This window comes from Semicossyphus pulcher, unplaced genomic scaffold (genome assembly GCF_022749685.1).
Source record: "Semicossyphus pulcher isolate SPU_LCO1_2020_fin unplaced genomic scaffold, fSemPul1.0.p SCAF_17, whole genome shotgun sequence".
NCBI lineage: Eukaryota > Metazoa > Chordata > Actinopteri > Labriformes > Labridae > Semicossyphus > Semicossyphus pulcher.
The window spans coordinates 5,326,452-5,341,360 of record NW_027211681.1 but is presented as its reverse complement, the minus strand read 5'-3'; the positions used below and the strand labels follow the sequence as shown (position 1 = coordinate 5,341,360).

The window sequence follows — 14,909 nt, the reverse complement described above, 5'->3', positions numbered from 1 at the left end:
AGTGCTTTGGAAATGCACTTTCCAGAAGAGTAAATATTGCATCGCTCATTGCCTGTTGATTGATTAAACGAGTTACTCTCTCAGGTGTTTCTAGTATATTTGTATCTTTCCTGTATCTTTCCCCTTATTTGATGTATATTTTATTTTTCAGTGTGAACTTCTAGGATGTCGGATAGTGAGTCCATCAAAAAAATGTTGCGGTCTGTACTGCAGTCCAGCAAGGTCGGCGTGTCAGTGAACAGCCTCCAGTCGGAATACCGATCTCTGTGCGGAGAGACCATCCCGCTGAAGAAGCTAGGCTTCTCAAGACTGGAGGACTACCTCCAGAGCATCCCGTCGGTGGTCCGCCTGGAGTATCGCATGGGTGAGGTAAGGATTTGTAGCAACGTGGTGCGACATTGATATTTTTTTCCATCTCAGCATTAATGCCTTGGGTCCACTTAAATCAGCAGTGTGCCTTTTTTACATATCACCTTAATTTATTAATTAGTAAAACAAGAAATCTGCGTTGTAGTTGAAATGCTTTGCTGCAGTGTGTCAAGAGACGGCCCACATTGCTGAACTGGTGGCAAGGCAGAAGACCTCCAAGAAATGTGGGCGCTCCCAAGTCGTGAACTGCAAGATGAGATTCAAACCTTCCAACCCGTACATGCTCAACGGTAGGACACTCGCATAGCTTCGTGTTGATGACTTCATCTCTGCAAACGCCTTCATGTTAAAACTTAAAGAAGCAAGACTTTTTAAAGTTTCTATGTTTCCTAGTTCATGAAGAATGTAAATTAATTCAAGGTATTAAAGGTATTCCCAATGTAGATTTGATAGTGGTCTCTAGTTGAGTTAAGAGAGGGAAAGCTAGACCTCAAAAATCCTTCCTGGAAATTGACCTGTTGTCCCTTTTTTGTGTTTTCAGTGAGGCCAAGGTCCTCTCTCCGCCAACCTTCAGCCAGTGGTGACTCTTACAGGCCATCAAACAGTTACCGTTCCCATACGAGCTATGGGGGAACCAGTGCCTCAGGAGACTACAGGTGAACAACATCTGCATTAGAGTGGCTGCTCTTACAACATAGTTAAACAACCTTCTCTATAGATATAATAGCCCAGTGACCATGAAGCTGATGATCAGTTCGATTGCTTTCTGTAATTAACTTTTTCAGTCATTCTTTCTTTGAAGAATCGAACAGAATGAATTCATCTGTCACCCTTTCATCTTAAATCTAAATTTATAAACCAAAGTTTTTGTCTTTTCTTCATTAGGAAGTTGGACCAAAGATTAAGCTCTATCACTCCTGTCGAGCACAGACAACCAGCTTTTCAGCCAGCAGTAAAACAGAGTGTCCTGCTTGACTGGTGAACATACACACACACACACACACACACACACATACATACATATATATATATATATATATATATATATATATATATATATATATATACAAGCTTAAAATGCTTCTTTAAAAATGAATTAGTCTTGTGTATATGTTGCATTAATTTGGGGCAATTTTACATTTTGAGTGAATGAATTATTCACAAATTTAATAATCAAGTTCATATAATAGCTACATATACCAAAATATCCTCAGTACAAGGGATGTAGCGATACACTCAACTCACAGTTCGATTTGAATCCCGATACTGGGTTGACGATAGGATTTACTCATGATACAATTTTCTCATATTTATAAAGAAACATTTTTAGAAAATTAAATAGTCCTTTTTAATTGTGAGGTTGTAGTTTATTTATTTAGAAAAAAACCCCAGGAAATTATAGCCTATATGATAAATGCAGTGTGCCATAATGCTCATATATACAATTAACAAGAAAAAACACGTTCTGTTTGGCTATTTGGGACTTTTAAGTCCCTGTCCCTACTTTTACCACTTGTGGTCCACCAACTCAGACACCCAAATAACAGTAGAGAGAGAGTTTAGGTGGAGCGACACGTTTTCTTTATATAATAAATACAAACAGAGCTGTGGGCTGCAGTTGTGGTATTTATATGGCATTTCATCTACCGTTTCTAACAGTGTGTTCAAATGTATGTGTAATCACCGTGCGAAGCCTGGTGACGGTAACTTTTGGAAATGAAGGCTCAAGTCTCCTACTTCCTGTCGACACAGAATCTCACGCCCTGTGTGCGGGCGCTACAAGTAAACACTCCATTTATGTGGCCACAGCGTTAACCAACATGTGTCGCACCGTTATACATTCACGGAAAAGCTGCCTTGCGTAACTGAAAACCCTTGAAAGCGTAACCAAGCCGACATTGCGTGACAGCAGCAGCAGCAGCATTGCGTGTAAAAAATGTACATGAAGGTGACAAAACAGGATGCAGCCTCTGGATTGGGACACAGCTACAGACTCTGATGCACTGATGAAGGGCTGTACAAAAGTGATATCAGACTGACTTTTCCTGCTGATAAGTTGGGGGAAACCAATTGCACAGGTGCACCTAACAATTGCGACGGTTAAACTATTTACTCCTCTATTCAGCTACAGACGCAAAAGACGTCAAACAGGAGAAGCCTAACGCAGATAACGTCCTCGGCTGTTTAAAAAATAGTCTTGCGATTCAGCTCTTCATCTTATTGATTTGACTCGTCACTTATATGTGTTGATTTTTAACTGCATTGCGAGGTATCATTACATCCCTACTCAGCACAAATTGTGTGGATCAGTAAAAAAAGAAATACCATTATTTTTGGTATCAAAAACTGCAGCAGGATGTTTGTATTAAAAGTGTTGTAAAAAGCAACACATACTTATAAGACTGCTCTGCTGCCAACAGGAAGGAGCATCGCATCGCAAACAGCCAGATGGACAAAAGTATGTGGGATCTTCTTGATGTTATTCCTTATCAAGTATACTTAATAGATTACCATGCAGTCTTAAATTATGATGTTAATGAAATGTATTCTCAAATGTTTGACCCACTTCTATCTCTGATGCGTTCATGGCTTTGAGATGTTTTGTTGTTGGTCAGCCACAACCAGCAATGAATATTTCACCATTCTGCATTTTGTCATATCGTGATTCTTGCAACAAAGAGTCCCAATTCAAACTATTTCTGACATATTTCAACATGTAGATAATATACCTGACAACTGAATACCTCTATAGCTGACATCTCAGTGCAGTAGAGGTTTTTGAGAATGTGCTGAGCCAGGGATCACACAGCATGGATCACATGCTTTTTACAGTTACAGTAAATGATTGTGATGGGTAATCCAGCAGATCAAGTTAGTTGTCATATCGTCTCGTCGTTGTCAGAAATATCACTCGCTAACCTTTTCCCTTATTTTGTCACAGAGAAGCCTCTCAGACCCAACCAATCACAGGTACACAAACCTGCTTACTTTCATTTCTACACAAAATGACTGAACTACATTTTTACTGCTTTGCATTTTGGGTTGTCCTAATCACATCCCTCATGTGGGTGGCAGGTTTTTTTCTGTAATTGGTTTATCTGTGTTTTTATTTAATTTATTGGCGTTGGGATAAAAGCAATCTTCCTTCAGTTATAAGAGCACGGGGACAAACTTGTATCCTTGATGTTAAATCTCTCCCTGTAGTCCTGTGTGTATGAGGTTGAGCTGGTGCAGAGCAGGATGACTCAGCTCCTGGAGAAATACTGCAGCGGAGTGTGGATGTCAAAGCTTTTGGGGATCTACAGTGAAATGTTCGGTCAGAAGCTTCCCCCTCAGGTGCTCACTGATCTGGAAAAGTGGACACACGTCTGTATGGTGAGTCATGAGATTTTCTTTATACACGTACCAACAATTAAATAATTAAGTATTGTGAAGCCTTTTGAGTGTTAATTAGTTTCAGGCACATCTGGCCTTTTTGAGGGAGAAATTATTTAATGTAAAATAAAGTACACAAAGGTTGTTAGTTAGCTAATCTGTTTTTTTTCTAAATGAGTTGCAGAGATAGTCCATCTGAGGTTGTTTTTTTTTCTCATTACATGTACTCGGTCTTATCAGGAAATGCAAAGAGTTGAAATCTTTTCCTTTCCTTCTCTCTGTCTTGATTCATGTGGCCTTCACAGGTGGAGAAACCTTCGAGCACGCTCCGAGCTGACCGCCTGATCTACCCTCCTCTGCCTCCTGCCAACACCCATCCAACATCACTCACCAATTCCAGCACCATCAACGCACCAATTTTTTCACGTCCCACATCGCCTGAACAACGTTCCCCTGGCCTGCTTCCTTCCCCTGGCCTGCTTCCTACCCCTGGCCTGCTTCCTACCCCTGGCCTGCTTCCTTCCCCTGGCCTGCTTCCTACCCCTGGCCTGCTTCCTTCCCCTGGCCTGCTTCCTTTCCCTGCCCTCCGTCCTTCTCCCGCCCTCTTTCCTCCCCCTGTTCCTAAACCTAGAATTTCTACCAAAAACCCCGTGGCTAAACCCACCTTCATTTTTCCCCCACAACCTGTTGCTTCTACAGGGAAGCTGTTGCCGTCAGTCACATTGCGCAGCCCCGCCCACAACCCAGCCCTGGCTCCCCGGCTGCCCCCCCTTGCAGTCAATGCCAATGGTAGATGTAAAGATAACCACAAGCTGCCTAAAACTACCCTCAACCACAACCAAAACACTCCGCCCTTCGCTCCAACCTGGACTAGCCCTGAAAAAACACAAGCTCCTCCACAGTCTTCCGCCCTCATCCCTGGCTCTGACATTTTACCCCTTTTGAAGGTCACCTTCTCTCCAACCTCAGAACCTACCCCTTATCCTCCCTTGAAATCTTCTGCCGCCGTTCTGTCAGCTGATGTGCGTCAGAAAATGAAGGAGCTTCTGTCCAAGTACAGTAATGGTCTGTGGGCTCATGGTTTGCCCAAACTCTTCATGGAAACATACAAGACGCCATTCCCTGAACATGTTCTGGAAAACTTGTCTCTGTTGCTGGATATATGCGATGTGGAGTATCCTGTCCCAGGTAACAAGAAAAAGGTAAGTGAATGAGACAACACAGCATGTACCTGAGTAAAGACAAGTCAAGTCTATCACTCACAAGTAACAAGTAAAACATGAGGTGAAAACTTAGACTGATGATTGGGTTGTTTCCACATGTGGTTGTAAATATTTTGGCTCAACTGTCACTTTTAACTCTTCAGGGAGCTCAGGGACATCTTTCCTGCTTACGTCTTTGTATTTAAATATGTGTATTTGTTAATGTTTTTGTTGTTGTTGTGCTTCTTCTGTTCAGGCCATCTTGTACAACTCCAGCAGAGCAGAGCTGGAAGCCAAAGACGGTCCTGAAAGCCAGCAGTGCAGAAGCCACTTCCTGCCCTCGGGTCTGGATATCCTGACCCCTGTGATACCTCCCTGTCTGGTCCTTCCCTCCGAGCAGTACCCCTCTGTGCTGGTTACTGATGCCATGAGCAGCAATGCTGTCACTATAAGGCGAGACTCACATTATCTCTGCAGACTTAAATGTCATTAATAGTCGTTGTAGCTAAACACTTTATTGTTCATATGCCAATGAAAAGAATGATTTTAAAGATGTGATCAAAAACTTCATGGCAAAAATGAACTAAATTGAATGATGCTGGTGACATCATGCCTTTAACCAATAAGCAGAACCCCTGTTTACTCTAAACTATGTTATATTAGGTTTTAAATGAAGAGAACTGATTACTTAACATGTCTTTTGTATCTTTCTTATTTTTACAACATGATCTGCAAGCGCCTGGTAGCACTCTTATTGTCATCAATATCAAACATGCAGCAGACTGTTCATGAAACATGCTGGTTACAGATTTTTGAGGACTACCAAGCAAAAAGAAATACTGAAAAAAGTGTCTCCCTGCTCAGGTATGTAGGTGAGACCTACTCCAATGCCCAGGAGGCCATGGAGGAGACCATGCGCTTCTTCTACAGCCAGAGCTCCGCCCACAGTCCTCTATCTGACCCTGTGGTCGGTCAGCTGGTAGCAGTCAGAGGGGAGGACGGGGAAGAGCTTGCTAGAGCTCAGGTCCTGCAGGTTGTGGCCCCTAACAAGGTCAAGGTAACTCGTTTAGTTAATAATACGTTTTTTATTTATTTATTTATTTTTAATAAAGGAATATTTTTATGTTAATCACTTAAAAAGACTTTGGAGGATTGAGCTTGGAGACTTGTCATAGCAATTTTTGGGGATATTTTTGGCTGTTGGGTAGCTTAAGAATGGGTCTGTTTTTCTTCAGCAAAAAACAGATTTCCCATCCGTCTGTTTGTCAGGTGTACTATTTGGACTATGGCTTCTCTGTTGAAACCAGCGGGACAAATCTGCTAGAGCTGCACCAGGCCTTTCTCTCTCTGCCATTCCAGGCTACTAATGTCAGACTTGCAGGTACATGGAAGATAAGAAAATTGCTTTATGACCTGTTTTCATATGACTAAGGTAGCTTAAAAAAATGTCACAACAAAACTGACAAAATATCAGCATTGGCTAATAGATTCCTTTCCTTCTTTATCTTCCTTCTCTTAGGTCTAGAGGCTTTCAGCTCCCACCCACAGGTGCTGACCTCCTTGGACAAGTTAGCAGTTGGAAAGATCCTGCTGATGGAGACCTTAGAGGCGTGTAAACAGAGTGAGCTGCCTGTGGCAGTGCTGTATGACACGTCGCAGGATGATGACATCAACATCAACTCTGCCTGCCTGAAGGCTCTGCAGGACAGCACCATGAACAACCCTCTGACTGTAAGGATGGTGGTGTTACTTACATGTGTAGTGTGAAGCCAAGAGCAGTAGTTTCTCATAATCTAAATTTCTCTTGACATCAAAACTCAGCTTCACCAGGAAGTGAGTGGTGCTGTTATATTGTTAACATATGAGTCTGTATTAATATTAAAACAGAAGATTTTCAGGTTGACATTCATAAAAACAGGAACTTGACAGCCATAATTGTGAGGTCCTCAGCTTCATCAACACCCCCTGTCCTATATAACATTAGTCTCTCTTCTCACTACAGGTAAATGCCACCTATCAGGATGTGTGTGTCACAAACGTGTGTGCGAATGGTATCATTCACTGCCAGCTGCCCTCCAGAGGAACTGCAAGACTCAACAAGTTACTGGAAGACGCAGAGGCCAATTTCAACTCCCTGGTAAACAAGACATCAATAAATACATTAATTTGGCCCAGTATGAAACTGTTGTTGTTCAAGTTAGGGCTGAGTTTAAAAAAATAGACTTTTATGATTCGAATCAATTCTCATTCTAATGACCCAATATCGATTAATAAATCCAGAGATCAATCTTTAAAAATATGTGTGCTCCTGAATGCAGCACGACTCTGCGCATCTCACCGAAGGCAGCGAGGGAGACATGCCCGGACTTGTTTATTGCACCTTCTAAGGAGACATCAGTGATCGCTAACAGACTCTTTTATATCGTGTGCGTCCGTAAATATGTAGTTAGTTAGTTTTGCACTGATGTTTATGTTACTTTCTGTTAACGTCGGCTTTGGCCGGGAGTGTATTTTCGGCATGTTGTTATACAATATGCCTTTCCCCATATCTCTTAGTCTCGTGTGGTTTTGTTCTTCGCGCTATGAGATCTCGTGGCCAAATCTCGCGGAAGTTGAAGTTGTTTTATTTATTTTTTCATTATTCACCCCTTTTACGTTAACAGACAAGATTTCACCATTACAGAACCAAGACAAAGTGTATATACAGCAAACAAAAAGCAAGAACCCAAAAACAGACCCCCCATAATAAGATGATATATATATATATATATATATCTATATACACATACCCATACACACACACATACAGTATATACATATATACAAATTTACTTACATACGTATACATAGACCCATACACACACATCCATGCATATACACACACATTCAAAAAAAAAAAAAGTAAAAATAAGATGATTATATAATAGTTCCACTAAGGTAATTTAACCTACAGCTACTTTAACATTACTGCAAAATAATAAAAAAAAAGAAACATTAAAAATACATATCAAAAGGTTTCAGAAAATCCATCATTAGTAAGAAGGAAAAAAATGTATAATAATTATAAAGTCAATACATAAATATGTGAAGAATTGAGAGATGTTCAGCCAACAAGTCGAGCCATTGTGACGTTGTTAATTTGTGCCTGTATTTCCAGTTGAGCAATATTGTCTTTTTTGCAATGGTCAAGGTGACAAGTATGGCATTATGATATTTGTATAGGTTTAGGTGACTGATGGATGTAAGGTCTGCTAAGAGGCAGAGGGAAGGTGACAATGGGATGCAGTGACCCAGGATTTGAGAGATGATAGATATTATATTAATCCAGAAGTTGAAGTTGATGCCCAGTTCATTGAATCAAAGCCAGGCCAAAGCGGGACCTTGTGAATCGGAATCGAATTGAATTGAGAAATCCTTATCGATACCCAGCCCTACTTCAAGTGTTAGAGTGATGGAACATAGAATACTGGCAGTGTCCTTTGTTCATGGGGCTGCTTGTCTTAGACAAAGGCTGTTTCATGTCATGACAATTCAGAAGTTGGAATAATCTGTTAAGTCACTGAATTTCTAAGTTCGCATAATAGTAATGTAGCACTTTTTGTAGCAGTAGTTTAAAATGTGTTATGAAAACAGACCTGTAGGCTGGGATCTGCACCTTGTTAAGAGTCAATCTAGTGCCAACCAAGGCATACATTTTTTTGGTAGTTGAGATGCGATGGCGTTAAATGAGAGATGACTTTGTCCAAATATTTAGAGCGAGACTAAAACCGTATTGGATTACAAATAAAAAACGTTTGACCTCTGGAACCTTTTGAGCATGTCTCATAAAAAGCAGCTGCCTGGCTGGGGTGTGGCTCATTTTTGATAGTTTAAGCCATACCTCAGATTCCTAACATGTTCATTGGCTCCCGTTATAATGTAGAATAAGCTTCAAAATTTGACCCTCAAAGCGCTTCATTGTTTGGGTCTCAAATACATATCTGATTAAAATCCAGATCCAGTGTTTAAGGCTGGTCTTTGACATCAATGTGAAATCTCTCCTTGAGCTCCTACTTATAAATCTTGACTTTAACCCCTTCCCAGTCGATGCTGTGACTAGTTTTGATGTTCACAGATGGGTGTGGTTTGTTCCGTTTTAATTCAGTCTCCATTTTAGGGTTTTTGTCGATACACATAGGCACAACTGAGACGCAGAACTCCAGTATTCCTCTCTGGAAAGCTACAAGCTCTTTATAATTCAGTCTTTTGTATTTGTCCCTACTAGATGACATCTGAGCTCCTGGTGTCCAGACCTTTCAGTGGCAAGTTCTGTCTCGCCCGCTACAAAGGAAAGTGGTCAAGAGCAGAGGTAAGAGAAAGCATAAATAGAAATATTAACAATTATTTTGGACAGTGAAACTGTTGGGATATATTGTCATTGACCAGACAGGATTAGATTACAGTTTTGTGGCTCCTCACTCCTGTGCTGTTGCTCTGGTGTTTTCAGATCACCAACATGTACGGCAACAGAGTGATGGAGATCCTCTTTATTGACCTGGGAGTCCCAGCAACTGTAGAGGTCACTGATCTCCGAGAGATCCCCCCTGTTTTCCTCAAAGACTTCACTATCATCCCACCACAGGTCAGTTGTGTGTATTTATGTGTGTGCCAGGTGTGGTAGTATATACATGGTTAACTTCAGTCGATCCAGCTTGAGAACATCCTTACCTCCCTTTATTGAGTTACAGCTTTTGTCTATCATACTTGAAGGATCAACCAATCACACTTCGTCTAACACTTCTCTTTTTAATTTGTGGACATGAAGTCAGGCAGACATGAAGGAGCATGTTGTTTGTGTTTTATTGCTCTGTTCAGGTTCTCAAATGTCGCCTGGCTGAGCTCAAAGCACCAGACGGAGACTGGAACCCAGAAGCCGTTCTGTGGGTGAAGGATGCTGTCTCGGGCTCTGAGGACTGTAAAATTAAGGTGGGATCATTTTCCCTCATGTAAATTAAAACTAAGCACATTTAGAAATTAAGTCACCTGAACTTGTCCGGCATTTTGTATAATAAATACCGACATGGTTAAAGCTACTGTGAGGAACTTTTGGTTTGTGTTGATTTTGGCGACCCCTGTGGACCAAGCCGTACCTCTGATCTCTTTGCTGATTTTGTCCTGTACATTCTTAAGTGCTGTTTTTAGGGCTGTCAAGGAATATTCTAAATTCAAATATATAACCGAATTGTAATAATAAACAGATATTCGCATGTTAAAAATAATATTCGATGTGAAAAATATCAGCAGCTGTCTGGTGAGCTCTTGCGTGTTCTCGTATGTCCTCGCACGCACTTTCTTGGTTACCGAGCATCTGAAAATGCACACAACGTCACTTTAACCTGTGATACATTAATAATTAGCTGAAACGAGCTACTACAACAAATGTGTGGCGTGTGGTATTGATAGCCTGACCGGAGAAACTGAAGCCCTTTTTACACTGTGGTTTCGCCTCAGCACCTTAACAAAGCTCTGCTGTCATGCAGCCTTTGCCACTTTACTTTGTACCAGGCAACGCCGACGTAAAGCCACCCCAGTGTGTGTTTTTACATGCGTTGCGGAAGCGTAAACAAACACACACGCCGCTATTACGCCCTGCTTGCTCCGCTGTTCATACTGATGTCGTTTCGCCTATGTTACTACCTCCGATGCTGACTCATAGTTGGAACGACTTCGCCCCACCATTCCGCCTCCGTGTGTTTTATATAGAAGACAAGCAGGAACAAAGGCGTAATAATCCTGCCATGAACTGGCAAAGTAAAAGGGGCAAGAGATTCTCACCCCCAGAGCAACAGACAGGTATAGGTATGTTGATGTTTTTTAAAAGGCATGTTTAAATGAATACATGAAGGAATAATCGAACATAATTTTTGGCCAATTTTTTTTTTTGCCTTGTTAATTTTGGAGGTGAGACTTTCTCAAATAACCAAGTTACGACAGTGCTCTGCAGAAGAGCATCTCTGAATGAAACCTTGAAGTGAACAGGCTACAGCTGCAAAGACTACACAGGGTTCGAATCCAGTCAGGAAAGATCATGAAACTGAGACTACAGGTTGCACAGGCTCAACAAAAGCGGACTGTTTTAGATTAGAAAAATGTTTGCCTTGACTGATCAATCACAGGGTCAAAATATGGCGTAAAAACATGAACCCAAGCATCGATCCGGCCTTGATCAACAGTTCAAGCCGCTGCTGGTGGTGCAATGATGTGGAGAATATCTACTTGGCACACATTACGCCCCTTAATATTAATGGAGCTCGTTTTAAATGACACAACCCACTGATTGTATGGTAGTTATAAAGCCTTGACTGCTTGGAGCACACTGACAGTGTGTTGGCTCAGCAGTGTTGATTGACCTGCACATAATCAGAGGATTAACTGTGCAAATCATGTTTATAAGTAGGAAGGCCTTGTAAGAGAGCTGTGAAACAATGGTGTCACTTTGTGTTTACTGTTTTTCTTTCCAAATATAGATTTTGAAGTTGGAGCAGAACAAAGAGGGCTTGCTGGTCCACATGTACCTCTTCATTGGGACTGACAGTCAGGAGCTGGAGAAGAGCATCAACCATCAGCTCACCCACTCAGAGTTGTGGCAGAAACTCATAACACAGAACAACAATGCAATCAACAGCAGTAACAGCAGCATGGATACAGGTATAACTGCACATAGCATGGAGATTAAAAGGTGAAGTGGTGACACAACTCTTTATCTGAGGTTGTTTTACTGAATTTGAAGGTGGAGTGGTCAGGTTGACTGTGAGCAGCCCCGACAAGTCCTTACCCCGACCTCTCTCAAGAGCCCAGGATGCCTCTTTCCCAGATCCGGCCATCAAAACTGGGACGGAGCCACTTCCGATGCCTCCCCCTCTGGAGCTCCCCCAGGTGTGCAGACGTAAACAAACTTTCTGTAGTGTCCCACTTTTATTTTACAACTTAAGTCTTTGTGTTCTGTTTATACATTATACTGTTGTGTTTTATATTTATGTAGACCACTTTGTTATTCTGGTTTAATTAATGGCTACACATATAAACTTAATTATATTTTTTATTAGTCACTAGAGTTACACACTTACAGTATCGGTATCAATCTTTAATACTGCATGTAAGCTGCAGCTAACACTGACCGGGCAAGTATTTTAGTCAATGTTATGATCGGATACAATAACCAATTAGGGAAAAATAACGTATAGAAATTATCAGGTGACAATAATAAACAACAATGGTGTGATGCTCGCAGAGAGTGTAATGTTACTGATTGTTGAAATTTTGACTGGTTTTCGGGGGTACTCAGTATTTGCCAGTACTCAAGGTCTAGGTATCGAAATTGCTTTCAGTATTTGGGATGATTAAACAAGTATTTGTAGTTTATTTTTAATCAAAAGGCTACTTAATGGTCTTTGGATTAAATCTATAGGCTTGTGAGCCGTCAAAAAAGAAAGCACCGCGAGGGACTAAAACATTGGAGAAACACTGTGACGCGCTGTAAGAATAACCCATAAAACGATGCGTATTCCACCATTTATTAATTTATTCTGTTACAGAACACGAAACACAAAAGGGTACAAATGACCTGCTTGTAAAATCAAAATGTATGCGTATGTGCATTTGTGTCGTCAACAGAAAAATATCCGGTCCCGAGCTCACCCTCTCCCCGTCAAAGCCAAAAACCAAAAGTGCTCAGGTGCATGAAATCAATATAATCAGTGACACTTCCGGTGAAAACGCCCACCACCAATAACAAATCTATTGCAAACAATAAATAACAATTAGCAAAACTATCAAACTTAATCAAGCAAAACTTACATTTGTGGCTCCTACAATTAGCATAACTGCACATACAGAAACAGAAAAACAAAAGGCAGTCAGTTTGCCTTCATCAACAAAATAACAACAAATACTCAACCGAGCCTTGTTCTCCGTCCTCTTGTTTCAGGCTGGTCAGAATATGGACGTGTTTGTGCGAGTGGCCTGCCACCCTGGTTACTTTGTGCTGCAGCCGTGGCAGGACCTGCATAAACTGGTGGTGTTGATGGGGGAGATGATCCTCTATTACAACCAGACATGTAAGACCAATGTGGCCCCACAGATCGAGAAGGGAAAGGTCTACGCTGCCAAAATAGACAAGAAGTAGGTGGATTATGAGTGTACACTTAAAACAAACCTGACACATATCAGCCCTGTTATGTTCTTTTATTGTGGCCGTTATGTCATTATGTTGTCATTGAGACATCTGTCTGTAAAGTCATTATGATGACTATAGCAAGTCAGGAAAAAGATCTTAATTTAACTACCAGGGCTCCTTAAACAGAACATGATCTAATAAGATGTTCAGCACCTTCTGCTGTTTAAATTGTCATATGAGGGATATGTTAGAAATATGAACTGTATAATGATTCATTCCTGTTATATGTGGATAAATATATAGGGATAAGATATATTTGTTTCTAAATTCATTATCATGGATACTTCCCTTGTACTGGTTGTGTATATACTGTATGTATAAATGATAGGACAGGAACTGCTATGAGGAACAAGTGTAAAAACAAGTTGTTGCTATTGTCTGATAGTTAATGGTTTACTCGATGCTTGCCTTTGTCCAGTTGGCATCGTGTGCAGGTGAAGGGGATTCTGGCCAACGGACTGGTTTCTGTCTATGAGTTGGACTACGGCAAACACGAGCTCGTCCGCAACACACTCCTCTGGCCTCTGATCGAGGAATTCAGACAGCTGCCCTTCCAGGCGATCACTGCACAACTGGCAGGTCAGTTGGTGTCTTTTAGGGCCTTAACTGGTTGGTATGCATTAAAGCAAAACAGGAAGTTTAGCTACAACATCAACAATTGCTCATTTGTCCTTCATACTTTAATCAATTAAGTTAGTGATCAGGAATGTAATTTTTCCAGATTAATCCTTCATTTTTGAAAGAATTATGTATGCTTGGGTTATAAGAGCTGTTCCAGGTGAAATAGAGAGGATTTAAGGACTTCTACAGGCTTAAGATTTTTTGTCTTCCAAGTAGGTTGTTTGCGTTCAACCTGACAATTTTAAAAGGTCAGGGGTGAGCAATCTCGGCTGTTTTTATTTGCTGTGCTGCGCTTATACCTCACAGTACTAGCAGCCATTAGCCCTAAGCTAACTAAACAGTTGTGCCACTAGGTAAATGTATGAGGCGGTTTTGAAGGGTGCCTTGTTTTTTTGTGTCTTATGCCTGTATGTCATGGTGTCACTGAGGTCCAGATCTCTGTCATTATTTTCCAATAAAAAGAAAGGCACCATCTTTAAGGAATGACGCCATTACTCTGCACTATGTATAGTTTTATGCTTTTTTTTGTCCTTGGCCAATCATATGCCTGCTGATCCCTCCTCCTGTTCTTCCCTTAGGTTTGACACAGACCCATTGGTCAGAGGAGGCCTCCATGTTATTCAGGAACCACGTGGAGGATCGAGCTCTGGTGGCTCAGGTAGAGAGTGTACAAGATGTGTCGGAGGTTAAGGGTGAGCTGTGGGAACGCAGGTTGACAGTTTACCTGGTGGACACCACACTGGAGGAAAGGGACCTCTGGATTCACAGCATCATGGCCGACCTCGGCAGTGAGCTGTCATCTGCAGCTTAGGACGTCTACTCGTGCATGATGGGACGCTTACTGACAAGTTGACTCCTCTACTGGTAGACCTTGAGATATATTTCTGAACCAACTACTGTTCCTTTCCTCGATCTTTTCTTTTTCTAAAACTGGTGAAAGTATTCAGCGAGCTCGAAAAACCTAAAGTCACTTTCTCCGCCCTTTGTTCATGATCAGTGTTGTGGATCTCTCTCCCCAACAAGGACATTAAATCAGCCATGTCATAGGGCCTTGTCAGCTTGAAGAAGAAATAGTTTTGTTAAAGAGTCCTTTTTTTTTCTGAATTGAGGGACTAAAAAACTGATGG

The 14,909-nt window shown here is 41.3% G+C and overlaps 1 protein-coding gene across 1 annotated transcript; it reads left to right on the top strand.

The window, feature by feature from the left end:
* The first annotated feature begins 165 nt into the window (after nucleotides 1–165).
* Nucleotides 166–14,661, top strand: tdrd7a (tudor domain containing 7 a). The gene is made up of 22 exons (XM_069665433.1): nucleotides 166–369; nucleotides 515–659; nucleotides 911–1,025; nucleotides 1,255–1,347; nucleotides 2,790–2,827; nucleotides 3,311–3,339; nucleotides 3,574–3,744; nucleotides 4,050–4,191; nucleotides 4,351–4,946; nucleotides 5,203–5,399; nucleotides 5,811–6,003; nucleotides 6,216–6,327; nucleotides 6,466–6,677; nucleotides 6,949–7,083; nucleotides 9,211–9,294; nucleotides 9,433–9,567; nucleotides 9,801–9,911; nucleotides 11,453–11,648; nucleotides 11,722–11,861; nucleotides 12,913–13,106; nucleotides 13,580–13,740; nucleotides 14,361–14,661. The coding sequence occupies exons 1-22, from the start codon at nucleotides 166–168 to the stop codon at nucleotides 14,591–14,593; spliced, it is 3,636 nt and encodes a 1,211-aa protein (XP_069521534.1). The 3' UTR covers nucleotides 14,594–14,661.
* Nucleotides 14,662–14,909: the final 248 nt, after the last annotated feature.

Coding starts and splice junctions, on each gene's coding strand:
- tdrd7a (XM_069665433.1), top strand. CDS start 166: ATGTCGGATAGTGAGTCCATCAAAAAAATGTTGCGGTCTGTACTGCAG. Junction 370..514: donor TGGAGTATCGCATGGGTGAG/GTAAGGATTTGT, acceptor TCTGCGTTGTAG/TTGAAATGCTTTGCTGCAGT. Junction 11,862..12,912: donor CCCCTCTGGAGCTCCCCCAG/GTGTGCAGACGT, acceptor CTCTTGTTTCAG/GCTGGTCAGAATATGGACGT.